This window comes from Strigops habroptila, chromosome 1, assembly GCF_004027225.2.
Source record: "Strigops habroptila isolate Jane chromosome 1, bStrHab1.2.pri, whole genome shotgun sequence".
Taxonomy (NCBI): Eukaryota; Metazoa; Chordata; class Aves; order Psittaciformes; family Psittacidae; genus Strigops; species Strigops habroptila.
Genome location: NC_044277.2, coordinates 155,406,151 through 155,432,493, shown reverse-complemented (window position 1 = coordinate 155,432,493; position 26,343 = coordinate 155,406,151). Strand labels below are relative to the sequence as shown.

Genomic DNA, 26,343 nt, shown 5'->3' with positions numbered 1-26,343 from the left:
CCAACTTTCTGTTTTTCTTGCTTTCTCTCTTCTATACCTTGAGGCGTTTTCTTACGAGCTTTGATAGAAAACAAATACACACTCTGTGTGCCAGATCTGACTTACTTGGTGATACTCAATTTTCAGATTAGGCAGAATCTAATATATTTTTAGGTAAATTTTGCACTCAAGGCTGAGAGAGAAACTTTCTGATCTCAGCAGATCCTGAGCTGGCATAGAATTGTCTTCCTGACCCTAATGTTTGTGTAAAACATTTGTTTACAAGAAACTGAGAAGACAAATGTCTCTGTACTGCGAAAACCATGGCTATACTCACAGCATTCATGAAACATTGCAGCTACATCTTTCCCTGTCAAACATAACTCTCAATACTAATTCCCTGTAAAACATAACTCGTAGTATCAAAGACTGCTATGATTGTTCTGTGGTTACAGAACAAAATCCATTTCAGAAGCACAAAAAAAGGTATCTCTCTCTCTGGCATTTTTATTTGTAAAAGCCTGATTCTGTAAGCACACCCAGAGCTCTTGCTAGCATCTGACCACTGTCCTGGCTGTTGGGGCGCACCAAGGTGTACACTTAAGCAATTCAACTGAACACATTAGTGCACTAAATGTTAATTGATTAAAGATTAATTATAAATCAAGGCCTAAGAAGGGAGTTATATGATGGTTTCTACTAGAAATTTCATGGCAGTTCAAGACGCCTTTTGCACAACTCTAAGATCTAATTGTTCTAAGACAGAATTGTGAAGAGCTACTATCATCAACTCAGTTTCTGAAGAAGACTGATGTGACTGTTCCTTCTGTCTGTCCTCAACGTGACAGTTTGTCTGAGCCTTTGGCTGATCTCAGCCAAGTCTGACAAAGGCAAAGCTGCTGAGTACCTGCTCATTTTGATGAGTTTAAAAGAGGAAAGAGCCACAGCTAGGCATCTTTTCCATTGGGATGGGCATAAGTAGGACTCAGCTCCTATCCATCCCCACAAGCAGCGCTGGCCAGGCAGTCAGCATTGCACACGGGTGGACAAACCAGCATATTTGTAGCTCTAAGGCAGCCACAGCACATGCAGCACTCAGTCCAGCCAGCCATGCCCAGACCCAGCAAGGAGCTGAGAGTGCCCTGAAGGCGGGGAGATGATGAGTGGAGGGTAAGAAATACTGGAGAAAGAACCAGATTAATTTCATGTAGGACTGCAGATTATTGGTTGGATGAATATGGAAGAAATGAAAGGGCTTGCTGTTACTGTGAATGGGGACATAGGTCTCAGTGTGAGAAATCTGGGATTTATCACTTTCGGCAGGGCAAAACAACTTGCTTTTTGTACTTGATTTCAATACACAGGTCTTAACGCTAATACATTACTGTATTATAATTGAAGTTATATCAGTTAAAATCAATGTCCACTTCTCTAAAAGAAAAAAAACATACTGGAGAGGTTTCAAGTAAGAAACAACTCATTGATCATAACTTAGACATGTAGTTATTAGCCACGTGTATAAAACAGCAAAGCAAATGTGCTGTCTGAGGCTGTGATGCAGGGTTTGCTGCTGCTGCTTCTTAGTGGATATTTACTTCCCAAAACTAAAAGCAGCATCCCTGAGGTAGAGGGTGTTCTTTCAGTCAACTGCTTTGTGCTGGCTTGTGTTCCTGCGTGTTACACTTGCATGTTAAAGCTATTTCCTTCCTGGATTTTGCTCTTTTCATACCGACTACAGTCTAGGCTCTGCCACACAAGTTTGCTTTAGCCTTTCTATTCAAACATCAATGATGCATCCACAATTTTTTATATATTCAAATCAGAGGGGACCTTATTGTCATCAGAAATGTTTCAGTGTGTAACGACTATTTGGTAAGTGCATTAGCATGATCATCCCATTCTGTCACCAGGAAACTCCCTGCCTTGTACAAAATAAGTTGTTCATAATGGTCTCTCCTTTGCAAATGATCCAAATTTTTCCCTGACTTTTAAATATGCAGTTTCTGAGTCCTATGTAGTATTCCTTCCCAACAAGCACTGTGAGACTATGTTCTTATCTTCACCTTTACTGCCCCTTTGCCACAAGCAGTAACCAAATGCAAAGGGCAAAGACAATTCCTTTCCCAAGATCCAGCATCTACATGTAAGCTCAGATGCAGCAGGTGGAGACAGACAGGGGAGCACAAGAGCACAACGGAACAATAGTGGCCAATGATTTCAGCATCCCACAGCTGTCCCACTCACCGCAAGGTTTTTCTCGAGGGGGGAGATGATGACAAAAGAGAGATTTGAAGGAAGACAATGAGAGAGTTCTGCAGATGTTTACAGGGAGCTGCTCCTACATGTGAGGAGCTGCATGGAAGAAAACACAACAGTGCTTGTGTGACAGCATTAGCAACTGGGCAATGGAGCTGGCATCGCTCATAGCAGCACGGAGCCTGGAGTTGATACCATGAGGTTTACTGTAGAGGATGGTCAGTCAAACTCTGACATTTCTGAATGACTGGGTGCGCATCAAATAATGCATCACCTCTGCCACATTTCACTTCAGTCATTCCCACTGCCGCCACTATCAAAATGCCTCCATGTGTGGTGAACTCACTGTTTCTCAGTAAATGCCATCTTCTTGCCCCTGCTTTTCTTGGAAATGAGAGATGAAACTTCGCTGCCAACAACAACAACCTGTTTCAGGGGTTCCCAAACTTTTTTACACAATCCTTCCTACCAGTAACAATTTACTTTTGGCCTTGAGAATCCATCTTTGCTTGTGGATTCTGGCATTTGAATATCAAAAAGTTTAAGCATCAACATAAATTGGAAATAACTTGGTTTTCAGAATTATCCATGACATACCAGAGTCCCTTGTGGGCTGGTCTACACTTGTTAACAAAAAAAAAAAAAACCCAAAACAAAACAAAACTAAAATGAAGGCAATGAAGTTATTTATGTATAAATGTTGTATACTGATAGATATGCAACAGTGTGGTGTTTTGCAGTTGGAATTCAGCTTTCTGAGTTACATTCATTTACATGCTCAGTATGCTTCAGGCATCTCTGTTACATTGGTGCCAGATATATTCTTTTCCATAAAGTTCTGTGAACACCAAAATGGGTTCTTCCAGATCAGTAGTGCTGTTTGAACTTGCTAAACTGCAGCAAAGACAAATGGTAATGCAATTTGTTTTCTGCAACCAATGTCTTTGCAGCAGTTGGCTCACTTAGTGGATGACTATAAAGATTTATTCCTTAACATTCTCTCTTTGCTTCTCAGCAGAAGAAAAATCTAAGGCAAAACTTTTAATGTTGCAAGACAGCGATGACTGTGCATTATTTCAATAGTATATCAGTGCTGACCTTCATCCTTTACACAAAAAGCGTCATAGTGGTCATTCACAAAGGGGTCGTTTTCAATTTTAACATCAATGGCTTTCACGCTCTGCTGTTTGTTGCCCGTCTTTCTGCATATAATTGTCCTAAAATAAAGGAGAAGAAGAAAAAAAAATCAGAAATCTTCTGGAGCTGTACATGCAGGTGACATTTGGAGATCTTTTATTACAGTAGTCAGGCTTTAGCCTCAGCTTAACTGTTTAAGAGTTGGCACATAAGGCATTAGTGTGGGAAGATCTGTGAAAAAAGCTAAAGGAGAATTAGAAGTAATTAAAAAAATGTTTGCTGTAGATCAGTTCAAGGCATAGGAAGCAATAAAGTGTGTTTATCTTCTTATATTCTCTAATACTTCTAAACATCAGATGAAGTCCCAGAGTATTTTAGGTCACATTCTGCTCTCACATTCCAGCAATACAAATTCCCACCCATGGCACCTGGATGAAAATGAATAGAAAACTCAAGATTTGATACAAAAGATTATAAATCATTAGCATTTTACATCAAAAGACCATTAAGTTTGCATATTGAACTGCTCAAAAGCTAACACAGGCAAGCTCAGAAAATTTATCTTGAGTTCTTGGAAGAAGAACTCAAGATTTTAATTTTTTTGAACAGTAATTTCCAACCTTTGTGTAAACCCCATTTCTTCTGGTTTGGTACTCAGCAGTACCTAATCCATCCTGCTGCCCTTTGTAGGCTTGAACAAAGGTAATAGATCTGTATTTCATTTTACAACTCCATAGATGCTAAACGTGAAGGAAGAGATTACTAATTATGTCTTCTCTCAGCTGTGCTGGCTGCTTAAAACTAACAAATAGAAGACAGATTGTTGTAGAAAATACTGGTTTTACTGTGACACTAAAGTTACAAAGGCTGGGAAAGCGAATTCAGCCCAAATTTTTGCAGCTGGATATTAATGGTGTGGGGTTTATTTTTTGTGGACAGCAGGTTTGTAGAAGCATTGCAGGGTCAGCTATTCTAGTGAAAGCAAGACAAAAATGCTTTCTACAGAGGAATCCTTCCAGTGGAAGAAATTTATCCTTGTGTATTGTGCAATGGTTGAACTAATTTTGCTGTCAGTTCCACACTCAAGTTTGGGGAATAAAATAAATGTTGCCCATTCACTGACCATGGAAAAGATCCAGTGGAAGCCCAGTACTTGATCATGTACTTAAATACTATGTCACAATTGATTACACAAGTGGGCTGAATTACGACTGTACAGACCATCTTCATTCTGGCATGTGTTAGTTTCTGAGCAGTTAAATACGCAACTTTAATGTTCTTTAGTGTAAACAAACAAAAGCAACATGAAACAAGCCATATGATGGTGGTCACGCATACGTACCAGAATGGTTCCTACCACACTTCTGCTCTAGAAAACAACATGATGACATCCCCTACTGAAAGCTCCTTTATGATTTCAAATCATATGTTTCTTTTGTAAGGAACACACCCCTTGATTTTTTGGGGGGTTGGTTGATTGAAGGACAATATTGTCCATACAGGTTTAAAATTAAGTTCTTTTAGAATTTAATGCATTTAAAGTCTGAGTCCTCTAAGTCAGTAGTAATCAGGCACCTCGACAAAAGTGACTTGATCTGCCAAAGTGAGTTCAGATGACTGGGAGAATCAGGCCATCAAGTAGAAAATTTTTGTATGTATTCTCATATCGTTCCACTAGGTCTTACAGGGCCTAAGTGAATGAAACAGTTATGCCTTCTTTCAAAATTTACTTACCAACTTTCATCTTTCCAGTTACTCACTTAGATACTTGGATCACTTATGCCTTGCAACACTGAGTAGACACATACTGACATGTCTTTAAAAATTTGTGCCTTTCGTCTGTAATTGTGTACTTTAGACTTCAGTCTCTTTTAAAAAACAAACACTAACAGAGATTGTTGCCATCATATAATTCTGGTCTCTGAAAATCAGCCCACATTCCTTTCTGTGCTCAATCAAGGAAGCCACTTTTGAAAATCTTATCCTGAATTTTCTGATTTCTAATTCCAATTTCTAGACAATATATTTTGCTTCTCTCCAAAGCACTGTAGTTTCTTTATCATTTCTTCAGTAGGCTAAAAAGTTATCTGTGGGTGATGCATCCTTAGTATACTCAGGTCATCTCCAAAACAGGATATGTAGCTCACGTGTAAGATTGTGTATTTCAAAAGCAAGTTTTTCTTACTTTTTTTTCCCAAGTATTACAAGTTTGTAGTTGATGGGATATATTGATAAGTGTATTAATTTTAAGAGCATTTCTTAGCTGCTATCCAGTGAGACCAAACTTACAAAGGTTTGTCTTGCATATAATTTTATCATTACACATAAATAAAGGCTGTAAATGACATTAAGATTTTTTAAATATATTTCTCACTAAACTAAGTCTCCTGTGATGAGAGAAGTCATGTCTTGTACACATATAAAAAACAGAAAAAAAATAGTCTATTTCATATCTCTCATTCCTCCTTTTTGTCAGTAGTTTCCTACCACAAGCTCAGTCTTGCAAGCTTTAAACGTCTTCAGTAAGCTGTTACTGCTGCTGCTGAAAGGAGCTTCAAGAGTGCTCAGCATTTCTGAGTAGTGGGTCTCAGGATCAGACCTGCAACGCTGTTGGCATAGAAATAATCTCTTTGCAGTCACTAGGACTCCAGGTATGGCTAAAAGTATACAGTAGTAGTCTCTTTTCTTTGAGTTCTTGGGGGGGAGGGTATAGGTTTCCCTAAATCCTAAAATGCTAGGTTTTCATCTATAATTATAGATTAAATACATAGGTAGAGCTTTGTCTCAGTTCTAAAACGTAGGTTCTGATGCTTTTAACTTTCTTACATTTTTCATTTGGGGACTGAAAAAAGGCTATCAATTCAGAATTCAACATATTTTAACATTTCTTCAGCAGCAATGTTACCATGCTGAAATAAGAAACAAAAAATCCTATATTTTTCCTGCTCTTTCTAGCACCCTCCTGAGAGGTTGGGGAAATATGTTGCTGGGTTTGTTTCTTTCCTATCTAGAATAGTTGCACTGGGGCATGCATCATAGTTGAGAGAATGGCACAAACTTTATACTTTTTTTAGGGATACACCCACCAACCCAGTCATTTAGAAGAATGTAGTCATGCAGGGAATTTTATTCTAGTTATTGTTGCTTTCATGTAATAATCAGACTTCTACAGACTTGCTCATTACTCAGCATACATTGTGATCTGATGGTTAGAGCAGTGTAATGCATGATTTTGTATCCTGTATTTAAGAAACGGATGCAATTTTATTTTTCCTTCTATGGAGATCTCTTATGAAAGTAGACATGCTCAGAAGAAACATACCGAGTTCAGACTGCAGGTCATCCATAATAATCCTCTATATTTAATACACATCTGCATGAAATATGAAACATCCATGCATCTCTGAAAATTACTCTCACGCAGCCATGAACTCACAATCTCAGCATAAAAATCAGATATACTATCGCTACAGACTGTGTAAGTACCATATACTATCAGTAAGGTAAAAATATAGTGGGGAAAAGAGGGGTTTTAGTGGTGTTGACAACAGCCACTGCTCTCTGATGGAAAGGGTAGGGTGCCTGATGGTGTCTCCTTTGGTTCCTTGAAAAACCAAGCCAAAAAGTACTGAGAATCTTCTCAGTCTGTTGCTACCCAGCCTAGAAGAACAAACAGCCTGCTTCATGATGCCTCTTCTCTCACATGAGTAAACACAGAGCACTATGTTGAACCTCAGCTTAATTCCTGCTGTATGATATGACTCATCCAACTAAGAACAATTAACAGTCCTTCTTCTGAACCTACCCCAAAGAAAGATCAAAGGTCGGCCATACTGATCATTGTTTTCCTGTGCCATGACTCATATATTGCATTGATCATGTTCACACACGATGAGAAAATGTAACATAGCACAATAAGGTATGAACCAGACTTCCCAGAAGCCTTCAACTTACTCTTGCACTGGTTAATTTTTTTCTAATATATTATGTAATCAATGAGTAATTGGTATATTTTGCATTTCTAATTCTTCTGTTCAAATAAGGAAATAGCAGAAAAGCTGGCAGGAATAGCATTTATTTCACAATATGCCATAATATGCCATTATGTAATATATATTATTAAATATATCATAATGATATACTCAAGCCATGGTAATGATACGTAATTTTATATATTGTTTATATGCATGTATAATACAGATATATATACTAACCACATAATATATAGAATCATAGAATCGTAAGGGTTGGAAAGGACCTTAAGATCATCTAGTTCCAACCCCCCTGCCATGGGCAGGGACACCTTGCCCTAAACCATGTGGCTCAAGGCTCTGTCCAACCTGGCCTTGAACACCGCCAGGGATGGAGCATCCACAACCTCCCTGGGCAACCCATTCCAGTGCTTCACCACCCTCACTGTAAAGAACTTCTTCCTTATATCTAACCTAAACTTCCTCTGTTTAAGTTTGAACCCATTACCCCTTGTCCTACCACTACAGTCCCTAAGGAAGAGTCCCTCCCCAGCATCCTTGTAGACCCCCTTCAGATACTGGAAGGCTGCTATGAGGTCTCCACGCAGCCTTCTCTTCTCCAGGCTGAACAGCCCCAACTTTCTCAGCCTGTCTTCATATGGGAGGTGCTCCAGCCCTCTTATCATCCTCGTGGCCCTCCTCTGGACTCGCTCCAACAGCTCCATGTCCTTTTTATGTTGAGGACACCAGAACTGTACGCAGTACTCCAAGTGGGGTCTCACAAGAGCAGAGTAGAGGGGCAGGATCACCTCCTTCGACCTGCTGGTCACACTTCTTTTGATGCAGCCCAGGATACGGTTGGCTTTCTGGGCTGCAAGCGCACACTGCCGGCTCATGTTAAGCTTCTCGTCAACCAACACCCCCAAGTCCTTTTCTGCAGGGCTGCTCTGAATCTCTTCTCTGCCCAGCCTGTAGCAGTGCCTGGGGTTGCCCCGACCCAGATGTAGGACCTTGCACTTGCCTTGGTTAAACTTCATAAGGTTGGCATCGGGCCACCTCACAAGCGTGTCAAGGTCCCTCTGGATGGCATCCCTTCCCTCCAGCGTATCAACCAAACCACACAGCTTGGTGTCATCGGCAAACTTGCTGAGGGCGCACTCAATCCCACTGTCCATGTCACCGACAAAGATGTTGAACAGGACCGGTCCCAACACCGATCCCTGAGGGACACCACTCGTTACAGGTTTCCAACTGGACATCGAGCCATTTACCACAACTCTTTGCGTGTGGCCATGGAGCCAGTTTTTTATCCACCGAGTGGTCCATCTATCAAATTGATGTCTCTCCAATTTAGAGACAAGGATGTCCTGTGGGACAGTGTCGAATGCTTTGCACAAGTCCAGGTAGATGACATCAACTGCTCTGCCGCTGTCCATCAGTTCCGTGGCTCCATCATAGAAGGCCACCAAATTGGTCAGGCAGGATTTCCCCTTAGTGAAGCCATGTTGGCTGTCACCAACCACCTCGTTGTTTTTCATGTGCCTTAGCATGTTTTCCAGGAGAAACTGTTCCAAGATTTTGCCAGGCACAGAGGTGAGGCTGACTGGTCTGTAGTTCCCCGGGTCTTCCACCTTCCCCTTCTTGAAAATGGGGGTTATATTACCCTTCTTCCAGTCATCGGGAACTTCACCTGACTGCCAGGATTTTTCAAATATGATGGACAGTGGCTTAGCAACTTCATTCGCCAGCTCCTTCAGGACCCGTGGATGGATTTCATCAGGTCCCATGGACTTGTGCACGTTCAGGTTCTTAAGATGGTCTCGAACCTGATCCTCTCCTACAGTGGGCCTAAGGTCTTCGTTCTCACAGTCCCTGCATTTGCTTTCCAAGACTTGGGTTGTGTGGTCAGAGCATTTGCTGGTGAAGACTGAGGCAAAGAAGTCATTAAGAACCTCAGCCTTCTCCAAATCCATGGTAGCCAGTTCTCCTGATAGCTTCTGGAGAGGGCCTACATTGTCCCTAGCCTGTCTTTTATTTGCTACGTATCTATAGAATCCTTTCCTGTTATCTTTTACATCCCTTGCCAAACTTAATTCTAGCTGGGCCTTAGCTTTCCTAACCTGGTCCCTAGCTTCTCGGGCAATGTTCCTGTATTCTTCCCAGGCCGCCTGTCCTCGCTTCCACCTTCTATAAGCTTCTTTTTTCCCTCTAAGTTTCCTCAGCAGCTCCTTGTCCATCCATGGAGGTCTCCTGGCCCTCCTGCTGCACTTTCTTCTAGTCAGGATGCAACACCCTTGAGCACGTAGCAGGTGATCCTTGAATACCAACCAGCAGTCTTGGGCCCCCCTGCCCTCTAGGACTGTATCCCATGAAACCTTACTAAGGAGGCTCCTGAAGAGGCCAAAGTCTGCTTTCTTGAAGTCCAGGGCAGTGAGCTTGCTGCACGCTCTTCTCACCGTCCTGAGGATCTCAAACTCAACCATCTCGTGATCACTAGAGCCAAGGCTGCCCTGGAGCGTTACATTTCCAACCAGTCCCTCGCTGTTGGTGAGCACAAGGTCCAGCATGGCACCTCTCCTCGTCGGCTCCTCTACTGCTTCAAAGAGGAAGTTGTCTTCCACACAATCGAGGAACCTCCTGGATTGCTTGTGCCGGGCCGTACCGTCCCTCCAACAGATGTCAGGATGGTTGAAGTCCCCCATGAGGACCAGGGCCTGCGAGCATGAGGCTGCTCCTATCTGTCTGTAGAGCGCTTCATCCACAGAGTCCTCTTGATCAGGCGGCCTGTAACAGATCCCCACCGTAATGTCCCCTGTTGCTGTTTTGCCTTTGATCCTGACCCACAAACACTCTGTTACCTCATCACCCGTCCCCAGACAGAGTTCCATACTCTCTAGCCTATCACTGACATAGATAGCAACGCCCCCTCCCCGTCTGCCTGGCCTGTCTTTTCTAAACAGCCTGTAACCTTCCATTCCAACATTCCAGTCATAGGAGCCATCCCACCATGTTTCTGTGATACCAATGACATCATATTCCCGTAGCCTTGCACACATCTCTAATTCCTCTTGCTTGTTCCCCATACTACGGGCGTTTGTATAGAGGCACCTTAGCCGAGCTCCAAATGAAGCCGACTCAATGGCTGGGGCAGCTGGAACATCTCTACATCGCTCCAAGCACTTATTACAGGTGCTGGCAACTGACCAGGAATGTTGGGATGGATCAATGCTCCCCTCCCCCAACACATCTAGTTTAAAGCTTTCCTGACCAGCCTGGCAAGCCTCCTACCAAAACAGCTCTTCCCCTTCTTTGTCAGACCAGCTCCACCAGCCTCCAGTAGATCTGGCCTCCCAAATGGAGCCCCATGTTCTAAATAGCCAAACCCCTGACTATGGCACCAGCTTTCTAACCATTTATTAACCTGCCAGACACGCCTAGCTTTTTTAAGGTCCTCCCCTTTGCCCTGGAGAATCGATGAAAAAACTATCTGAGCTCCAGAGCCCCTAACCACCTCTCCCAGGGCTCTGTAGTCCTTCTTAATGTCCTCCAGGCAACTGCTGTCTATATCTCTAGCACCCACATGGACCACTAGAAGGGGGTAATAGTCAGCAGGACTTACTAGGCCAGGCAGCCTCTCAGCAACATCCCTGATCCGAGCCCCCGGCAGGCAACACACCTCCCTCGAGATATATATAAATTATAATTTTGTTTGTAATAGTATCCACTGGTACTTCTACTTTCTAAGATAATTATATAGCAATTTTGTAATACTTTAAAACTTTTCTGTAAACCCAAGTTAAAACATATGGAGTTAACAGCTGAGTTTATATGACATGGTGTGATCCATCAGCACAGAAAACAGTACGTGGGACTGGGATGTTTTGTAGTCACTACTTTATCTGCCAGTTGATTGTAAGTTTTGTAGTCTTAGTCGATAAATTCACTGAGTCAGAATGGTCTTATGACATTTATTCATAGTAGTATGAACTTGCATATGAATATAGTCAACTCAGAACATCATCAACAATGTGTTATCTGAGGCACTAAGAAAGTCTGGTTCACAATACAATATAACAAACCTTCCCCTAATTAGAAAGGTAAAAGCTTCATCACTTTTCTTAGTCACGATAAATCTTTAGCATCCTATGCTGATTTTTTTCATGGGTCAGCTTTACCAATTGTGGTTCAGTAACTAGGTAAGAAAAAAAGAAATCAGTAGTCTGGAAGCGAAACTAGAGGATTTTTATTCTTAGTCTTTCCTTTCTGTAGTTTGGGAAACTGCAAATTATAAAGCTGCCTCTGATGAGGAATAAAATAAATGACATGTTCACGATTACCAAAGGGAAGAAAATTTCCCTGAAAAGTCATGAAGGGGAGCACAGGTGAGTTTTGGAAAGTCCATTGACTGTGAACTATAGAGGCTAATTTTGGCTGGATGTGACCCAAAGAAAGCAGCTGCTAAGTGTGACATGAAGACATTCCAACAGCAGTACTGCCACTGGAAATGTCAAAAGGAGGTCTTACCAAGGCAGAACCAATATCCTTTAGATTCTTAAAAATATACACCAAAAGGCAGCCTTTTGTGCTTAAAATTTTACATATGACTACTGAAATAGTAAGGCCCCTGTTCATTAAATAAATATGTCCCATTCATGCAGATTTTCATACTGTAGTCTAGTATGGAAGATTTTATATAGCCATTTTACTATAATATTGCTATGTACATATAATTTGAGCATTCTTAGTTCATGCAGAGGAGAATCGTGTTGCTTCCTGGCCTGGACTAGTTGGGTGCTCAAAGACACGTCAAGTGTCACTAGTAAGTTGGTTTTACCCAATTTCATTTTATGGGCTCTAGTTTATGGCTTTCATCAGAGACGTTATTGATTAGTTACCAAGGGCTTAAAAAAAAACCCCAAAATATTTGCTGAATGCTATTAATTTACAAAGAAGCTCAATTCTTAGACAAAAGGCTTTCAGATAGGACAAAACATTACAGAGATTCTTTAAAAAGGACAAAATATGTGAAGTTATTTTGAAAATTAGAAAATAAACCTCATTAGAACTAACAAGTTCTAATGGCAAGTTAAAATCCTGGCATTAGTCACTCTTGTGCATTTGCTAAAAGTAAGTCTTTCTGTCTTAACCCCTTTCTGTCTTCATTTTGCTAGGCTAAACAAACTGATCACCTTCAATCACTTCTGATAAGAGAGGAGCTTTCTTGGACTGATCCTAGTCCAAACTCATACCTTCTGAGCTTGGATGCCCAGAATTACATTGTACTGTTGCAGGAGGTGTCTCATCAGTGCCTTGTTCAAGTCATTCAGTACTGCCCCTCTCTCCTGGAAGAGCTGCTGGATGTCTGCCTTTTCCAACTGAACTGCTAGTTTAAGGCAGAAATTCCTATTAGTATATTATTCCTGTTAGTATATATAATACTTCATATAATACTGTTACATTGAACCCCATTTCTGTTACTCCATCTCTGAAGTCAGGCTTACCTTCCTGTTCAATACTGTGATTTTCCTTGATCTTAACAATGAGTTCTAGCATTAACTATTTTCACTAGCGTACCCCACCTTTTGTGCCAAAGTTTGCTAAAGTTTTGCTAAAGCCCTCAAAGTTTGTTAAAAAAAACCTCTCCCAGTAAAAATACAATTTAAAAGTACGAGTCCCAGCTAAATAAATGGCTACTCTACAGTTTACAGATGGTATTTGGGGTGTTTGTCCTAGAAAATACATCAGAAACATATTTCCAATTCTTGGGTTGTCTGTTTCGCAAGGACCATGGCTGTCATACTTTGCCCATGCTGTCTTCCCAGGTTGTGCCAAGGAAAGATTCACATCCCCTGCAAATCTGATGCAAAGTGGCTCATGTCCATGTTGCTCAGTGGTATCATTCCTTGGAATAAACTGGCCATGTCTATACAGTAAATTCAAGTTTCTTGACTGACCTTCATGTAGAAATCCCTATTCCTGAAACACAATTACTTTGGGTTTTTTTCTGAATGAGACTTTCTGCGATGACTGACAAGGTACCAGTGAGAAAGCAAAGTCATCTTCTAGCAGAAGATGACTATATGTGGGCTGTGGGACTGGAGTTGGTGACATGAAGGCATTTCAGAGTGCAAGACCTCCTCAGACATTTCCATAAGCCATTTTAGCATTTTGAATTGGACCATGTCTTGTTAACTATGTCTGGATTTTTCTTTTGAAGGGAATTGATTGTATGACTTACCTCATACACATGTCTGGGAGCAAATTCATATGCATTATCATCAGGCAGCAGACCACAGCCTTGAAATAAAACAGAGAACTTGCCAAACTGACATATCATTAGGATTGCTTCTCTGCAAATAAGCATGTGGGCCTGTTATAGCATGTATGCCTGGACGGATTTCATGGGGGCCACAAATCCAAGGGTTTACGCACACAGATGAGAGGACTGGCAAGGGTTAGTGACTTGGATTGCTGTTTCCTTGGATATTCCTTGGATTCATTCCTTGGATATTTCTGTTTTCATTCCCAAGAAATGTGCTGTTATTACCCTACTGCCAGACGCTGGGCAAGTCCCACGCAGTAGGCAGAAAAAGAAATAGGTAGTCTTGTGAGATGTCATTTCTGAGTCTTATTATTACATTTCCCACTGGTGTCATCTGCAGTGAGGGCCCTGTTGTGTTTGACACTGTAGAAGCATTCAATAGGATTCAGTGCAAAACCTAAAGAACTAACAAAAGGAAGGAAAAATAAAGATGAAGTAATTTTCCTAGCAGCAAACATCTGGTCTGTGGTCAGCCAAGAAAAGAACTCCAGTCTTCTGACTCCCACAGCAAGGCTTATTCTAGCTGACTGCTTGCTTACTCCAGCGTTATCCCCTCAGAAATAAATCCTCCAGGGACTGGGTAGGAACCAGCCCAGGGCAATTTCATGCAAAGGAATGGGTTGACAGCCCTGCAGGAGGTCTATCATAGAACAGAAAGTCTATGCAGAGCTTCAAATCCCTTATAGAAGGGATACATGGCTTCATTCTTTTATAGACAAATAAGCAGTGGGAAAAAGCTTTTCAGTCCTAGAAAAGTGATGGAAATCAGTAAATTTGCTATGACTATCACAATACAAGCTGTTGAGGATGTTTACAGTTTCTAAAATAAATATCTGCTTTCTAATATTCTGTGCACAGAATATTAGATCATATGAAAATTTGATCATATGAAAAATTGGGTCATGTTCACTTTCCAAATTTCAAAAACCCCAGAAATGAACAGAAGACCCTATGAGATCCGCTGCCCAGTGCTGGAGGACTTGACACAAGATTTTGCAGTACAACATCTGAATTCAAAAGATAGCAGTGAGAGCCCTTCAGAGAACTCTGCCACCTTTTTTCATTTATATTCTGGCAGATCGCTTGCTGGTTTGACTGACTCACTTGTTTGACATGCAAATAAGTCGTAAGAATGTCATTTTTCATATAAATAGCTATTAGGGCTCATCTGACAAGTGCGACCTGCCTAATGACATTTCATTTCCTGAAATGTAACAATGTGTTATGCTTTATAAGTTACATGTCAGGACTGACTTGTAAACGGTGTACTTCTGGGCTGCTGGAAGAAGTTATCCTTTATCCTCTTACCCCTATTTACTTGTCAGTGGCTCTTCTTTAAAAGTTCCCAAGCCCTTGGGCCTGTCAGCGACCTCCTGTACAAGCAGCCCTGAATCTTGAATTGGGTTGGTCTGAGCAACTGGAAGTAGAAGACAAAGCCATCCCCCTACGCCTGTGAAAGAGGTTCTGTCCCAGGCTGCTCAAACCACAAAACCACCCAGTTTATTGTCTCTTTGGATTGGCTGGCAGGGATCTATTTATTTAAGCAATTTCCATCCTACATTAGTTGAACTAATCATATTTGTTGAGATCTGATTCTTGGGCTAGCCCAGTTTGCAGGGACTGAAATGGGCCAGAGAGCTCAACGTGAGCATCTCCACCAGCCGATTGCTATCTGCTTTCGCCAGCACCCCTCTCTGCAGCATGATGCTTTTTAACACCCTAACTGTTAGCTGGGTGCTCACCCTGTTTAATTCTAACTTAGAGAAGAGACGAGCACCTCTACCAGCACAGCTATGGAGGCAACAGTCACTGCAGTGGGTCAGTAAGAAGTAGGTTGGAGTGAGCTGAGCAGCACAACCATATTGGATCCAACAGAAGATGTCCCATTATAATCTCAAAATCTTTGCATACTTACAAATAGACCCGTATTTACGTATAAGTCATCAGAAATTTGACAGTCACCCAAACTGGGCTAGTTCTTCAGAGCAAATTCAATTCTTTGCCCGTATAAGAGGTATAGCCCAGAGAGCAGGCAGTATAAATATGCTCATGCTGACTCAGTCCAACTGAGGCACAGTGATATGTGAGGAGAAACTCCCATGGGTTTCCAGGTGCTGATTTCCAGGTGCTGATTTGGCTGTAAAAATAATAATAATGACACAACAGCCAACAGTGATGGACATATTTACTATAAGTGGGATTGTACTTATTCACCAGGACCATAAAATAGCTGTCGGAAGTGAACAAATCACTGACTTGTCCTTACGTCTTTGCTAGAGCTCTTGTTCAGTTTTAAGTCTTATATCAGAAAATCTGCAACACTATAATGAATTTGCTCACGTAACTTGTTTGTGTTTACTTCTACCGCCAACGTCTAACCCATTTTTCCACAAGAAAAGATTAAGATACTTTCCAGGCACCAAACAAATAAACCAAACTCCATTCTTCCTGAAATTAAGAACTTCTTTTATCATCTTCCCTCCTATTCATCGCCTTTCTGATGTACACGGTTCAAGAGGATATGGGAGAATATTAGACTAATACTCTGTGATCTGCACTGGATGCCAGTCAGCTGCTGGGAGGAATCCAAGGTTTTAGATTCAATCTGAACAGTCCTAAAAAGTTTTGGACCTGGCAGACGCAGGGAGGTCACTTTTCATTCAAAGATGTGGAGGTCCATCAACATAAATAACACAAGGTGTGCCCAGGGAAGAGTCCTTTGTTCTGGGACTAATTTTCACTACTTCTGTAACTTTCTGAGCATGACTTCTCTGCAACTGGCTTAAGAAAAAAACCCCTAGGGTTTAGATCACCATCTTACATCCTGAGGGATTTCTGGTTTGGGTTTGTTTTAATGACAAATTTTCAAATAATTTTTCACCTGGGATAAAAAAAAAAAAAAAGGATCACTAAAACTAGTTGGTTTTGCTTAATGTTGTTTAAAATCACCTTTCATTAATAGCAGCAATTTTCTGTCCTTTGGAAACTTTATCACAAAAAATACACAAACAACAATGCTTGCTTAAGTAACTGACAACTGTCACAAAAGCCAATAATACAGTAAAGTTCAGGAACTTGGAAAAAATATCTTGATAAAACAAAACTTTATCACCATTGAACATGGTCAGAGATTAGATATTACCCTCTAACTCATGGGAACTTTGTAAAGCATCTCAAAGGAAAGAAAGGCTGTGGCTGGTAAGCCTTCTGAAGGAAAAATCCAAGAGAAAAGGCACTTCAGATCTACTCATGCTTCTGGGCAATTCCTGTATGGTCCCAGCTTCAGTGACACAAGACATTCATGCCAACCCTCAGCTCCTCCATTTTGCTGTTTGTTTTATTTTTAATTTAATTTTCTGTGATTTGGTCTGTTTGTCAAATATGAAGCCTGTCTATGTGTTCCTGAGACATGCTATGAAGACTTTAACTTTGGAAGAGACGAGCACCTCAACTAATACAATTCAGCACATCGAGTGACAATATCAGTTCCCTGGTGAGCTTCCTCAACAAACTCTCAACCACACGTGCGTTATCATAGTCAAGTACATCTAAAGTCATACCTATTTGAACATGCCTATTGTCTGTTCAGACATGAGTAAATACCTGTGACAGATACGTGGTTTCCATGAGAAGCTCAGTTTGCGGAGCTTCTTATGGAGTTGCAAGTAACTGACTCAGTGGGAGCACTGACACTAACTCCAGCACTGTGCCCTCAGCCTGCAAGCTCCTTTAGGGTTCAGCACCCTGCTACAGGCCATGTGAAAAGGAAGCATGACAACATAATTCAAAAGGAAAGAGGAAGAAAAAATTGCTTCAGATCTGTGAAATGTGTGAGACACTGATATATATTTGTGATCCTGCTATATTAGCTGTACAAAATTGATTCTGTGGGGAGAGTGGCATGGTGCTTGAACAGCCAGTGTTTTTCAACATTCTTAGTGAAGGAGGACTCAGGAAGGGTTAGGCTGTTGTCCTTACCCAACAGAGCCACCGTCGAGCCATCCCGTGGAGCAGCCAGTGAAAGAACAGTCCAGAACAGCCCTTTTCAGTTCTTCTGCAGTTGCTAAGCGAGCATTCAGGTCAACACAAGCTTTCTTAGCTTCAGCTAAATCCAGACCCTGAGAGTTGTTCTTGGACTCAAGTGCAAACACTTTCCCTGTAGCACCAAGAAAGGACATGTCATGGTATTGTACCCATTTCATATTCAACAAAAGTATTGCAAATTATTACCAAATAAAGTCTTTTGGCTTTTACCAAGTTCATTTTAATGAGCAACCTACTTCTTGGAATGAATAATTTTATAAAGTCTGTAAGTACCTTTGTCTTAGCTTTTCTTTTAGTTTTGTTCATCACCAGAAAAGCAAATATCACTAAGCCCCTATTCATTCCTAGCTCATATGAGAAATTAGTCTTGCCTCTATAGGTCTGTGCTCAAGATCTGGAGAGAGAAGGCATGACACTATCTCATATGCACATATATAGTCAAAGCCAGAACATCTCCTGTAGGCTATAAGCCTGGAATTCACTACTAAGCATTTTACAGTTACATTTCTAACAATTACATCTATAAATTAAGCACAAATCTAAAGCCAGTATTGCAATGCAGTCTTCCATACCAGAAACAGATTGATACCTAGTCTCTAAAATCTAAATGATGTAATTCTTTTGCAACTTGTGCCTAAATGACACCGCAAAGACGCTTTATTTTCATATCTTTCTGGAAAGACAGATTTATTTTTTTTCCTTAATGGAAGGCTTTTTTGAATGAGCATGAGAACATATTTAGGAAAACTATTTCTTGTGTTACTTTTATTTTTAGTTCAGTTTATTTTACTTTAACGCTGAAAGCTGTAACGGCGAAAGTTAGAGGTTTTGGCAAATGGGAACAGGGCAGTTGGGGTTTTGGCAATGAAGCTTGAGAAGTTACTGGGTTATGGAATAAACACATTTGCTAGATGTCTCCAGAAAAAGAAATAAATAAAGTTTACAGTGCTGACATTTAAATTGCTGTATCTTCTTTCTGAAGATAACGTCCCTCAGAATACCTTCTAAATTTCAAAGGTACAGATTGAAGTTGCTTGCAAGTGCAGGAAGACAACTTTTAAACACTGTTCATTCAGTAAATGCCTGGAAACACTTACGTCTTATTTCAAAAGTAGATTAGTGATAGTGGATATATGAGTGCACAGCTTCCAGCACATACTGAGTGTTCACTGTGTAACTAGCTTCACACTCATATGATATATTGACCAGTATCATGAATCCTTCAGACTGATTCAGCTTGATTCTGTACCAAGTGCCACCCCTACCACATATTATTTCAACAAATTGATAAATCTGAATCTAATCCTAAATGCAGGGAACTGATACAGGTCTGTCCCTGAGAGCTTTCTGCTCTCACCTGTGCACAGTTTAACCCACTTGAGCAATCACAGTCCTTACAGCAAAAAATATGAAGTTTCTTTCAAGTTAATGTGTCATTTGCATTATCTAGTTAGCACAGATGGGTCCTGAAGATTCCTACTTCAGTGGGAATTCTACATCATACAGTAGGAAGTTGTCCTGACTTGGGCAGATAGCAATTTAAATAAGCAGATAAGCAGTGATGAGAAGGACAGAAATCCAGAGTGATTTTCTCAGGGAGTTAACAGTAGCTGAACAAGGAATGCAACCCAGAAGCACAGATGGGTGTCCTAACCACAGGACTACATTGTCTCTTGATTCTCAATTATAAATAATACCATGAACTGTAAGTAGGACAGGAGAGTTTACATAAAGCAGTGAAAAAAAGCAAGCCTTTAAAGTCCTAAGTACCAAAATATCAGGACTCTTTGCAAAATGTCCTAAATAATGCACATGCGACTAACAAAGGCTGCTGTTTCCAAATCCATGAATAGATAAAGTAACATATGCATGGTGTAGGCAGGAAGATAATATAAGTAGAAATATGATGGTTTTAAACAACCATTCTTAAGTTGTGGAACAACTTTTGTTTGTAAAGGTAAGCAGGGATTAAGTGTAATGCTTTACTGAGGCTTTATCCCAAATAAAAACTTGTCCACACATTCCACATTTCACCATTTGACTGTCAGGATTGAGATGCATCATCAAAGAGATACAGGGCAAGTTTGTGTAGCATCTGACTTAAACCATAAATGTTACCTTGACATGGCAGTAACCCTGATTTTCCTGCTATTAGTATTTCAGATAGAAGACTTTAAAAAAGGAAAATCATTAAGGATTGAGTTCCATCTAGATATAATTAGAAGAAATTAAGGTAATAATTTAGTGTTTTTACCATTAAATAACAATTACATTTTTAGAGGATTTTAGCTAGCCAAGACTGAGGATTGAGACGGCTTTCCTTAACTACCGTTATGTGTTTGCCAGCACTTAAGATAAATTACCTTTTTACTAGAAACTACAAAGATACTGATTCAAAACAGAGTTTTGTCCTTCAAAAAGATATCTGGGATGTCCAAATTATGTAGACAAATGTGTTTTAGGGTAAGCTACGAAGCACTTAATGGTTGGGGAAATTACAGTGAACTGCTTTATAGGAAATTCTGGTTAGCCAGAAGTGGATAATGAAGGCCAACCTGCTTACCAGACCAACCTGAGAATCTTCTCCAAAGCTTTAGATGCTCAATGGCTATCTGCCCAGTTTTAAGATGTGTCATCCAGTGTTGCTAATTTCTTACTTAGAAAATATAAGTTCACTTATCGGACACTTGACCAATGGAATAGCTGGATCCCTGTATCCTGAGCTGTATCACATTACAGAGCGACATTTACAGGATAAAAATAAAGGAGACTTGCTAGCACAGTAAAAGGAAAAATACAGAAGTACATCGAACTAGGAAATCCCCTTAAATAAACAAGACTATAACACTGAAATTGAATCTGCACCTTACAGTGTCATGGCTAACGTGCTTGAGATATTAATGTACTGAATTTTTCTCACTTTCTATCACAAAAGTGCTATCATTTTCAAGCTGGAGATCTAAGGATCCCTGTTAAATATTTATGGAATTTTTATTACTGCTAGTTGTAATGAAAGGTTTTTTAAAAAAATATCACATACTTGATATCACAGTCATTTTGGGTACTGGGGTTGTGAAAAGTTCAAATGGTATCCCCTTTCTCTCTAGCACATTATGGCAATGTGGAGTAGTTGAAATCAGTTTTCTTTCTGACATAGCCTCAAGAAATGTATTGTCATTCTGTTTTAAATATGCAGTTTTAAATATGAGATTGTTCTATATTTCTGTAAGGCACAGGATGAAGGATCATGTCTTTGTGCTTATTTGTGTGAAGAACATAGTATGCCTTTGGTTGTGGTACCTTTGAAGAGCCACCATGTTTGAACTCCCTCCCAACTCTCTCCCTTCATTTCTGTCCCATAACATGTTTTCCATAATGTGATGATGGGACAGGTGTTGTGGAAACTTGTTTCCAAAATGCTACGTACTTTTCTGAAGCCTTTTTAAATAAAGCCAGTCCCTTTGGTTTCAAGATCAAGCTAAAAACTCATGCAAAGTAGTCTCTCAGGAGACTTAATGCACATCTTGAGTTTAGCAGGTTCAGAATGAAAAATGTCCTTATTACAGTAAGTTTCTTCAAGTTTCCCTTTGAAAACAGTGAAAAAGTTTTAACTTCAATGGTAAGACATAAATGGTAAAACATAATTCTTCCAACTGTTAATTAACAGCTGGATTCATAGTTCTGAAGAAAAATTCACACTTGAAACAAGAAAGAGTCTTTCTTTAATAACTCGCCTGTGTTATGTCGCTAGCCTCTACCACCACCTGATCACTATTATTACAAAATATTTATTATATTTTTATATATTGATAAAAGAAATATTGTTATTACTGTTTGGCACTAAAACTTTGTAATCAAGCACTAGGTGAATATAGTTTTTACTTAACCCCAATATATTCTGATTGAAAACATACCCATAGAAGCATAGATCTCAGGGCTTCTAGGATTCATTTTTATCACCTTGTTTTATTCCTGCATAATTAGACTGTAGATTTCCCCCAGTAATTCCACCATCGAGTCAAAAAATTCATGGTTGAAATAGAGCACGTATTTTCAAAAGGCATCCGGTCATGATTCAATGACTCCAAGTAACAGAGAATTTACAGCACACTTTATAGTAAACTGTTCCAATGGTTCATTACTTTCACTCCACCTTATTTCCAGTTTCAAATTCTGCTAAACTCAGCTTCTAACAACTGGACCTTATTATGCTTTTGAGACTGAAGAGCTTTCTACAGTCAGATATATGGAAGCGCAAAAAAGGGACTCTTCAAAAATAAAAGCAGTCCAAACCCTGTTTCTTCATACTTTTAGGAATCTGAGTGGAATTAGCAGAATTTTCTCAGTTACCAAGACAACAGAATTTGGCTAATTTATTCTACTACAGTAACAGATACGATAAGAAATTCTTCTGCAGCATACAGGCATGGTTCAAAGCTCACTGAAATGAGTTCAAAGTTCTTCATGTCTTCAGCAGGATTTGCATCATGCTTGAAGAAACATAAAACTGCATAGCCAAATATACTTTGAAATAAAAATGTCTCCACAAATAATATAAAATGAAAGCACTTTAAAAGGCATGGCCATTGTGCTGGTCTCATGACATGATACTAGATCAAAGGATAGAACCTAATCAGTTTCAACAAAATAAATGTGGTGAAAGATGGGCAAATGAGGAGTCTAATTTATTTTTACTTCAAAACTTCAAATTGAGGTAAAAGAGAGCAGAGGAAGGGAAGGTCACTTCTGTACTTCAAGAGCAATTTAATTTTCATTTCTATGGCTGTGTGCAACAAAAGCCTTGATTGTAATAGTAATTTTCAGTAAAACTGTACAATTACAAGCAGAGATTTGGGTAATTACCAGTTCTGCTGATCATTTATGAATGTAGAGTTTATTTCTGCGAGAGACTAAAGTGAATGATGTCATATTCAATTCAAACTACCTAAAATATTACCTCATCAGGAAAACAGCAAAACTGGGAGGTCACCTTTTAGTTCCTCCTCAGCTAAATTCAATTTGACCTTAAATTTTATTTTTACTACATGCTCTAGGATCAAATAGTTAGAATTGGCTACATGTTAATTTTTGCATCATAGAAGAATACATGCTATTTGCAAGTAGGAGCCTCAAATCCTTAGACACCTGCTGCTCAAATGCAAGTGTCTAGATAGATGAAGTATACTTTTTTCTTCTTCCTTACAAGAAAAGGTGCAAGGCAAGCTAAAGGAAAGAGTATAGTAGGATTTTTTTTCCTACCTTTGACATCAGACATGTCTGGTTCTAGGTCACAAGTATGTAACTCAGATCCTCACCTAATTGTGCCTAGCTTTCTGAATTCAGGATCCTTCCATTTGCAACCTCTGCAGTCACTATACATGGTCACTACCAGTTGACTGGCTTGATCTATACGTCTTCCATATAACCCAAATTCAGGCAACAGAGCAACTCCACTTTGGAACAATGAGTGAAGTTTGTAATTAGCACATTTTTTTCAATTCAAGAGTGTTTTAGTAAGGCAGATAAATGGCCATCATTCTCTCCTGACATGCTCTGTCTCAGAGCAAATACTCTGCAAAAACATATGGTTCACACACATGGGTATTTTAGCAGCTGTGAAAAGACAAAAGAGTTAGTAAAAAAAAAAAATAATAAAAATGCAGAGGTGATTCCTGTGCAGGATACATGAAGCTGCATCCTTGTTCTCCCATTCCAGTGCAAATGCAAAGGACTTTTAAAAAGCCTGCATTTGCATGGGTATAATTGAGACCCACCATGATAACCTGTATTATTCTCCAGTAACCGTACTAACACTAATGGCACACCATGGTACGTCAGAGCAGGAACAAGCCCTTGAGAAGCCTTCTGTCTCTCTGACCGCAACCTAAATAGCTATAAGCAAGCACATTTCAATTGTAAAAAACCTGCAAAATGAAACAAAGCCATCTTTTATTTCAACATTTACCTTGGTCTTTCTGGAGTCTATCTGCACTACAGCAATATGTGCTGTGGCAAATACTAGGCAAAAGAGATCAATTAAACTTTGAGGCTTTGATGGTCTCCAGTTTCATTGCCTGATCTCTGTCATTATTTGTGTGCGAGATAATAAAGCTAAAGTCTTCCTTAGGGAAATATTGCAATCAGTTTCGGAGGTTTGCCTGTAACAGGGGCCAGTATGAATTTCACAGGGTTTTTACAAAGTGAATTCAAAATCCCTTCAGCAGATTGCAAAACAGTCAGTTACTTTCACTTAAAACTAACAAATACACACACATGTGTCACCCAGAATGGTCCTTTGGCACTTGAGATTTGCATGTATCAGAGAGTAGCACAATTGTATTTTCACCTACAACTTAAACAAATGAGAGGATGGTTTCCTGTCTGGATCAGGCCAGAATCTGTTATAAAAGAATGTTTTAGCCCTGTTTCAGACTCTCAGATCTTCTTAAATATGTAAAAGTACACGTAATGGTAAATTTTAAAGTTCACACAGTGTTTTCTTCTGTATCGATGTATAATAAGCCATATAGTTTATATGACAGTATTACAGCTGTTTGCTGAATATTAATATTAGGAAAACAGGCTGAAGAGCATGTTAATAAGAGGACTTGCGCATTTTTCACAATGATACTTAAAAGTTAAATAAAAATAGAAACTACACTATTATAGTGATGATCTACAATTGTAATATACTTCAGATATTCTACTACTTACTTCTTATAATTGCTTTACCATGTATGAATTAAATATGAATAAACTGTTGAATGACAACTAAAAACTGTCATGAACTCTGCCATAAGGTGATCTCCAACATACTTTTTCCTTTCTCTTTTAGAGGGTGGCTGTTTAGGAACCAAGAATATGCCATTAATTCTATAGAAATAATACGAATTGGTCTGTGCTCTTGAAAAGGTAAGAGAATTCTTCAGATGTAACATTATTAGCAAGAGAAATTAATTATTCCTGTTCCGTCCCTACCTATGTTCTGTGGAGAACACTCTTTCATGGGTATACATTGTTTTTTAGTTCATTTCAGAGGCATTTTTCTAGGGAAGGAGGATTTCCTAAAATCGGAGTCCCAATTTTGCCTCCTGCAACACAGCACAGTTGCCTGACACATTCATTTTCCTTTATTCTTAATGAAAAGCAATCTTCTTCAAATTTACAAGACAGGGTTCTGTTCTATAAAGGGTATTTTAAACAAGGTGATAGAAACATACAGGTGAGATTAACTTTCTCCCTTTCCTTTGCCATACTTTCTCATCAGCTGACATAAAGTTAGGTTAAAGAGGAAAAATATTCTGAGAACAAAAAGAAGAGGTTTTTATTGCCCTGTAATGTTTAAGATCTCTTCTCGGGAATAATGCAGCAGGCATCGATGGTGAAGGATTAGTGTGTTGAGGTAAAAAACTCATGAGACCAGGCATAAATATATCGCAGCTGTGAAAGCGAAAAAGAAGTGGCCATTCAGCATTGCTCTCCCAGGAAAAGACACAGTTGTTTCAAAAACAAACTGTGTTTTTGCTAAGGCAAGTTGGTCATCATTACTACAGACTTAATCATTAAAAGGCTACTGAAAACTTTCAAGGGATGCAGCTATTCAGGATTATTGTCAAGGATAAAGTCCCATTTCAGAGCAACTGGTAGCTGGTGCTTCAACCAAATCCATGTCCTGATCACATCCCTCAGCAGTGAAGCGCAGATAAAACTCGTGCAGAAAGGTGAGCAGTCATCTTCAGCATGTGTGGTACTGAACAGAAAAGGTTACAAAAGCCCTTGACTTCTTGTCTTCCCTCCTCAGGTACCTGCCTGTATAAATCGATGCTGGGGGGCATCTGAAGTGGGCAGATGGGGAAGTTCTTTGGAGAAAACATAATTCTAATTATAAGGAGAGCTCTCCTAAAACATAGCTGAGTCTTCTTATTTGCGTTCCGGCTTTGTTCTATTATTCTTATTTCCTCTGGAAAAGTTCACTATCCTGTCGTTTTGTTGTAATAAAATAATCTTAGCCTTCTGGGATCTTATTTCCTTTCTCTGCTTAACCCCAGGATATTTGCAGAGTCTCAAAACCCTCTGAATCAGACATTTCCTAACCCAAACTGGGGCGTGTATTTAAGTTTCTTATTAAAAAAAAAAGAAAAAAAAAAAAAGTTTGGGTTTGTTGGTTTGGTTTTTTTTTGCAATAACACATTTCGACATACAGCTCTCATTCCAGCCACAGCAGCCCCAGCCCAAACTGAATGGGGAACTCACCATCAGCCTGAACAGAGATGATCTGAAGGATGAAGAAGGCAGATCCCACGACCTGGAGAAAGGTGAGAGAGAATCTCTGACAGCCTGAAGCCATTGCCCTGCTTGCAAAGCCCTCAGCCGCAGGAGGTTGGCTGCCAAAGCTTTTTCTCTCTCCTCCTCTGCACTTTCGCAGCGGGGTCTGCGGTGATGATTGCAAGGAGCACTTTCCCTCGGCAGGATCCTGCATCTTGGGTTTGCACTGAAGGTGGGAGGGGTGGAAAAAGAAAGAGGGAGGGAGAGAGGAATCCTTGGCTTGGCTAGTGTGAAGGGGAGGGGAAGGTGGCGGGCGGGGGGGGCGGAGGGGGAGAGATGTCCAGCCAGCCGGGTTTGGGGAGAGGCTTT

General features: G+C 40.0%; 1 protein-coding gene across 1 annotated transcript in view; it reads right to left on the bottom strand.

Moving 5' to 3' along the window:
• SUSD5 (sushi domain containing 5) overlaps positions 1-26,056 on the bottom strand; it is a 46,344-nt gene extending 20,288 nt beyond the window's left edge. The window contains exons 1-3 of the mRNA XM_030484365.1: positions 25,963-26,056; positions 17,644-17,821; positions 3,334-3,452 (exon numbers count right to left, since the gene is read on the bottom strand). Of these exons, the coding sequence (XP_030340225.1) occupies positions 3,334-3,452; positions 17,644-17,821; positions 25,963-26,056 (391 nt within the window). The remainder of the gene's footprint in view (positions 1-3,333; positions 3,453-17,643; positions 17,822-25,962) is intronic.
• Between the last annotated feature and the right edge of the window lie 287 nt (positions 26,057-26,343).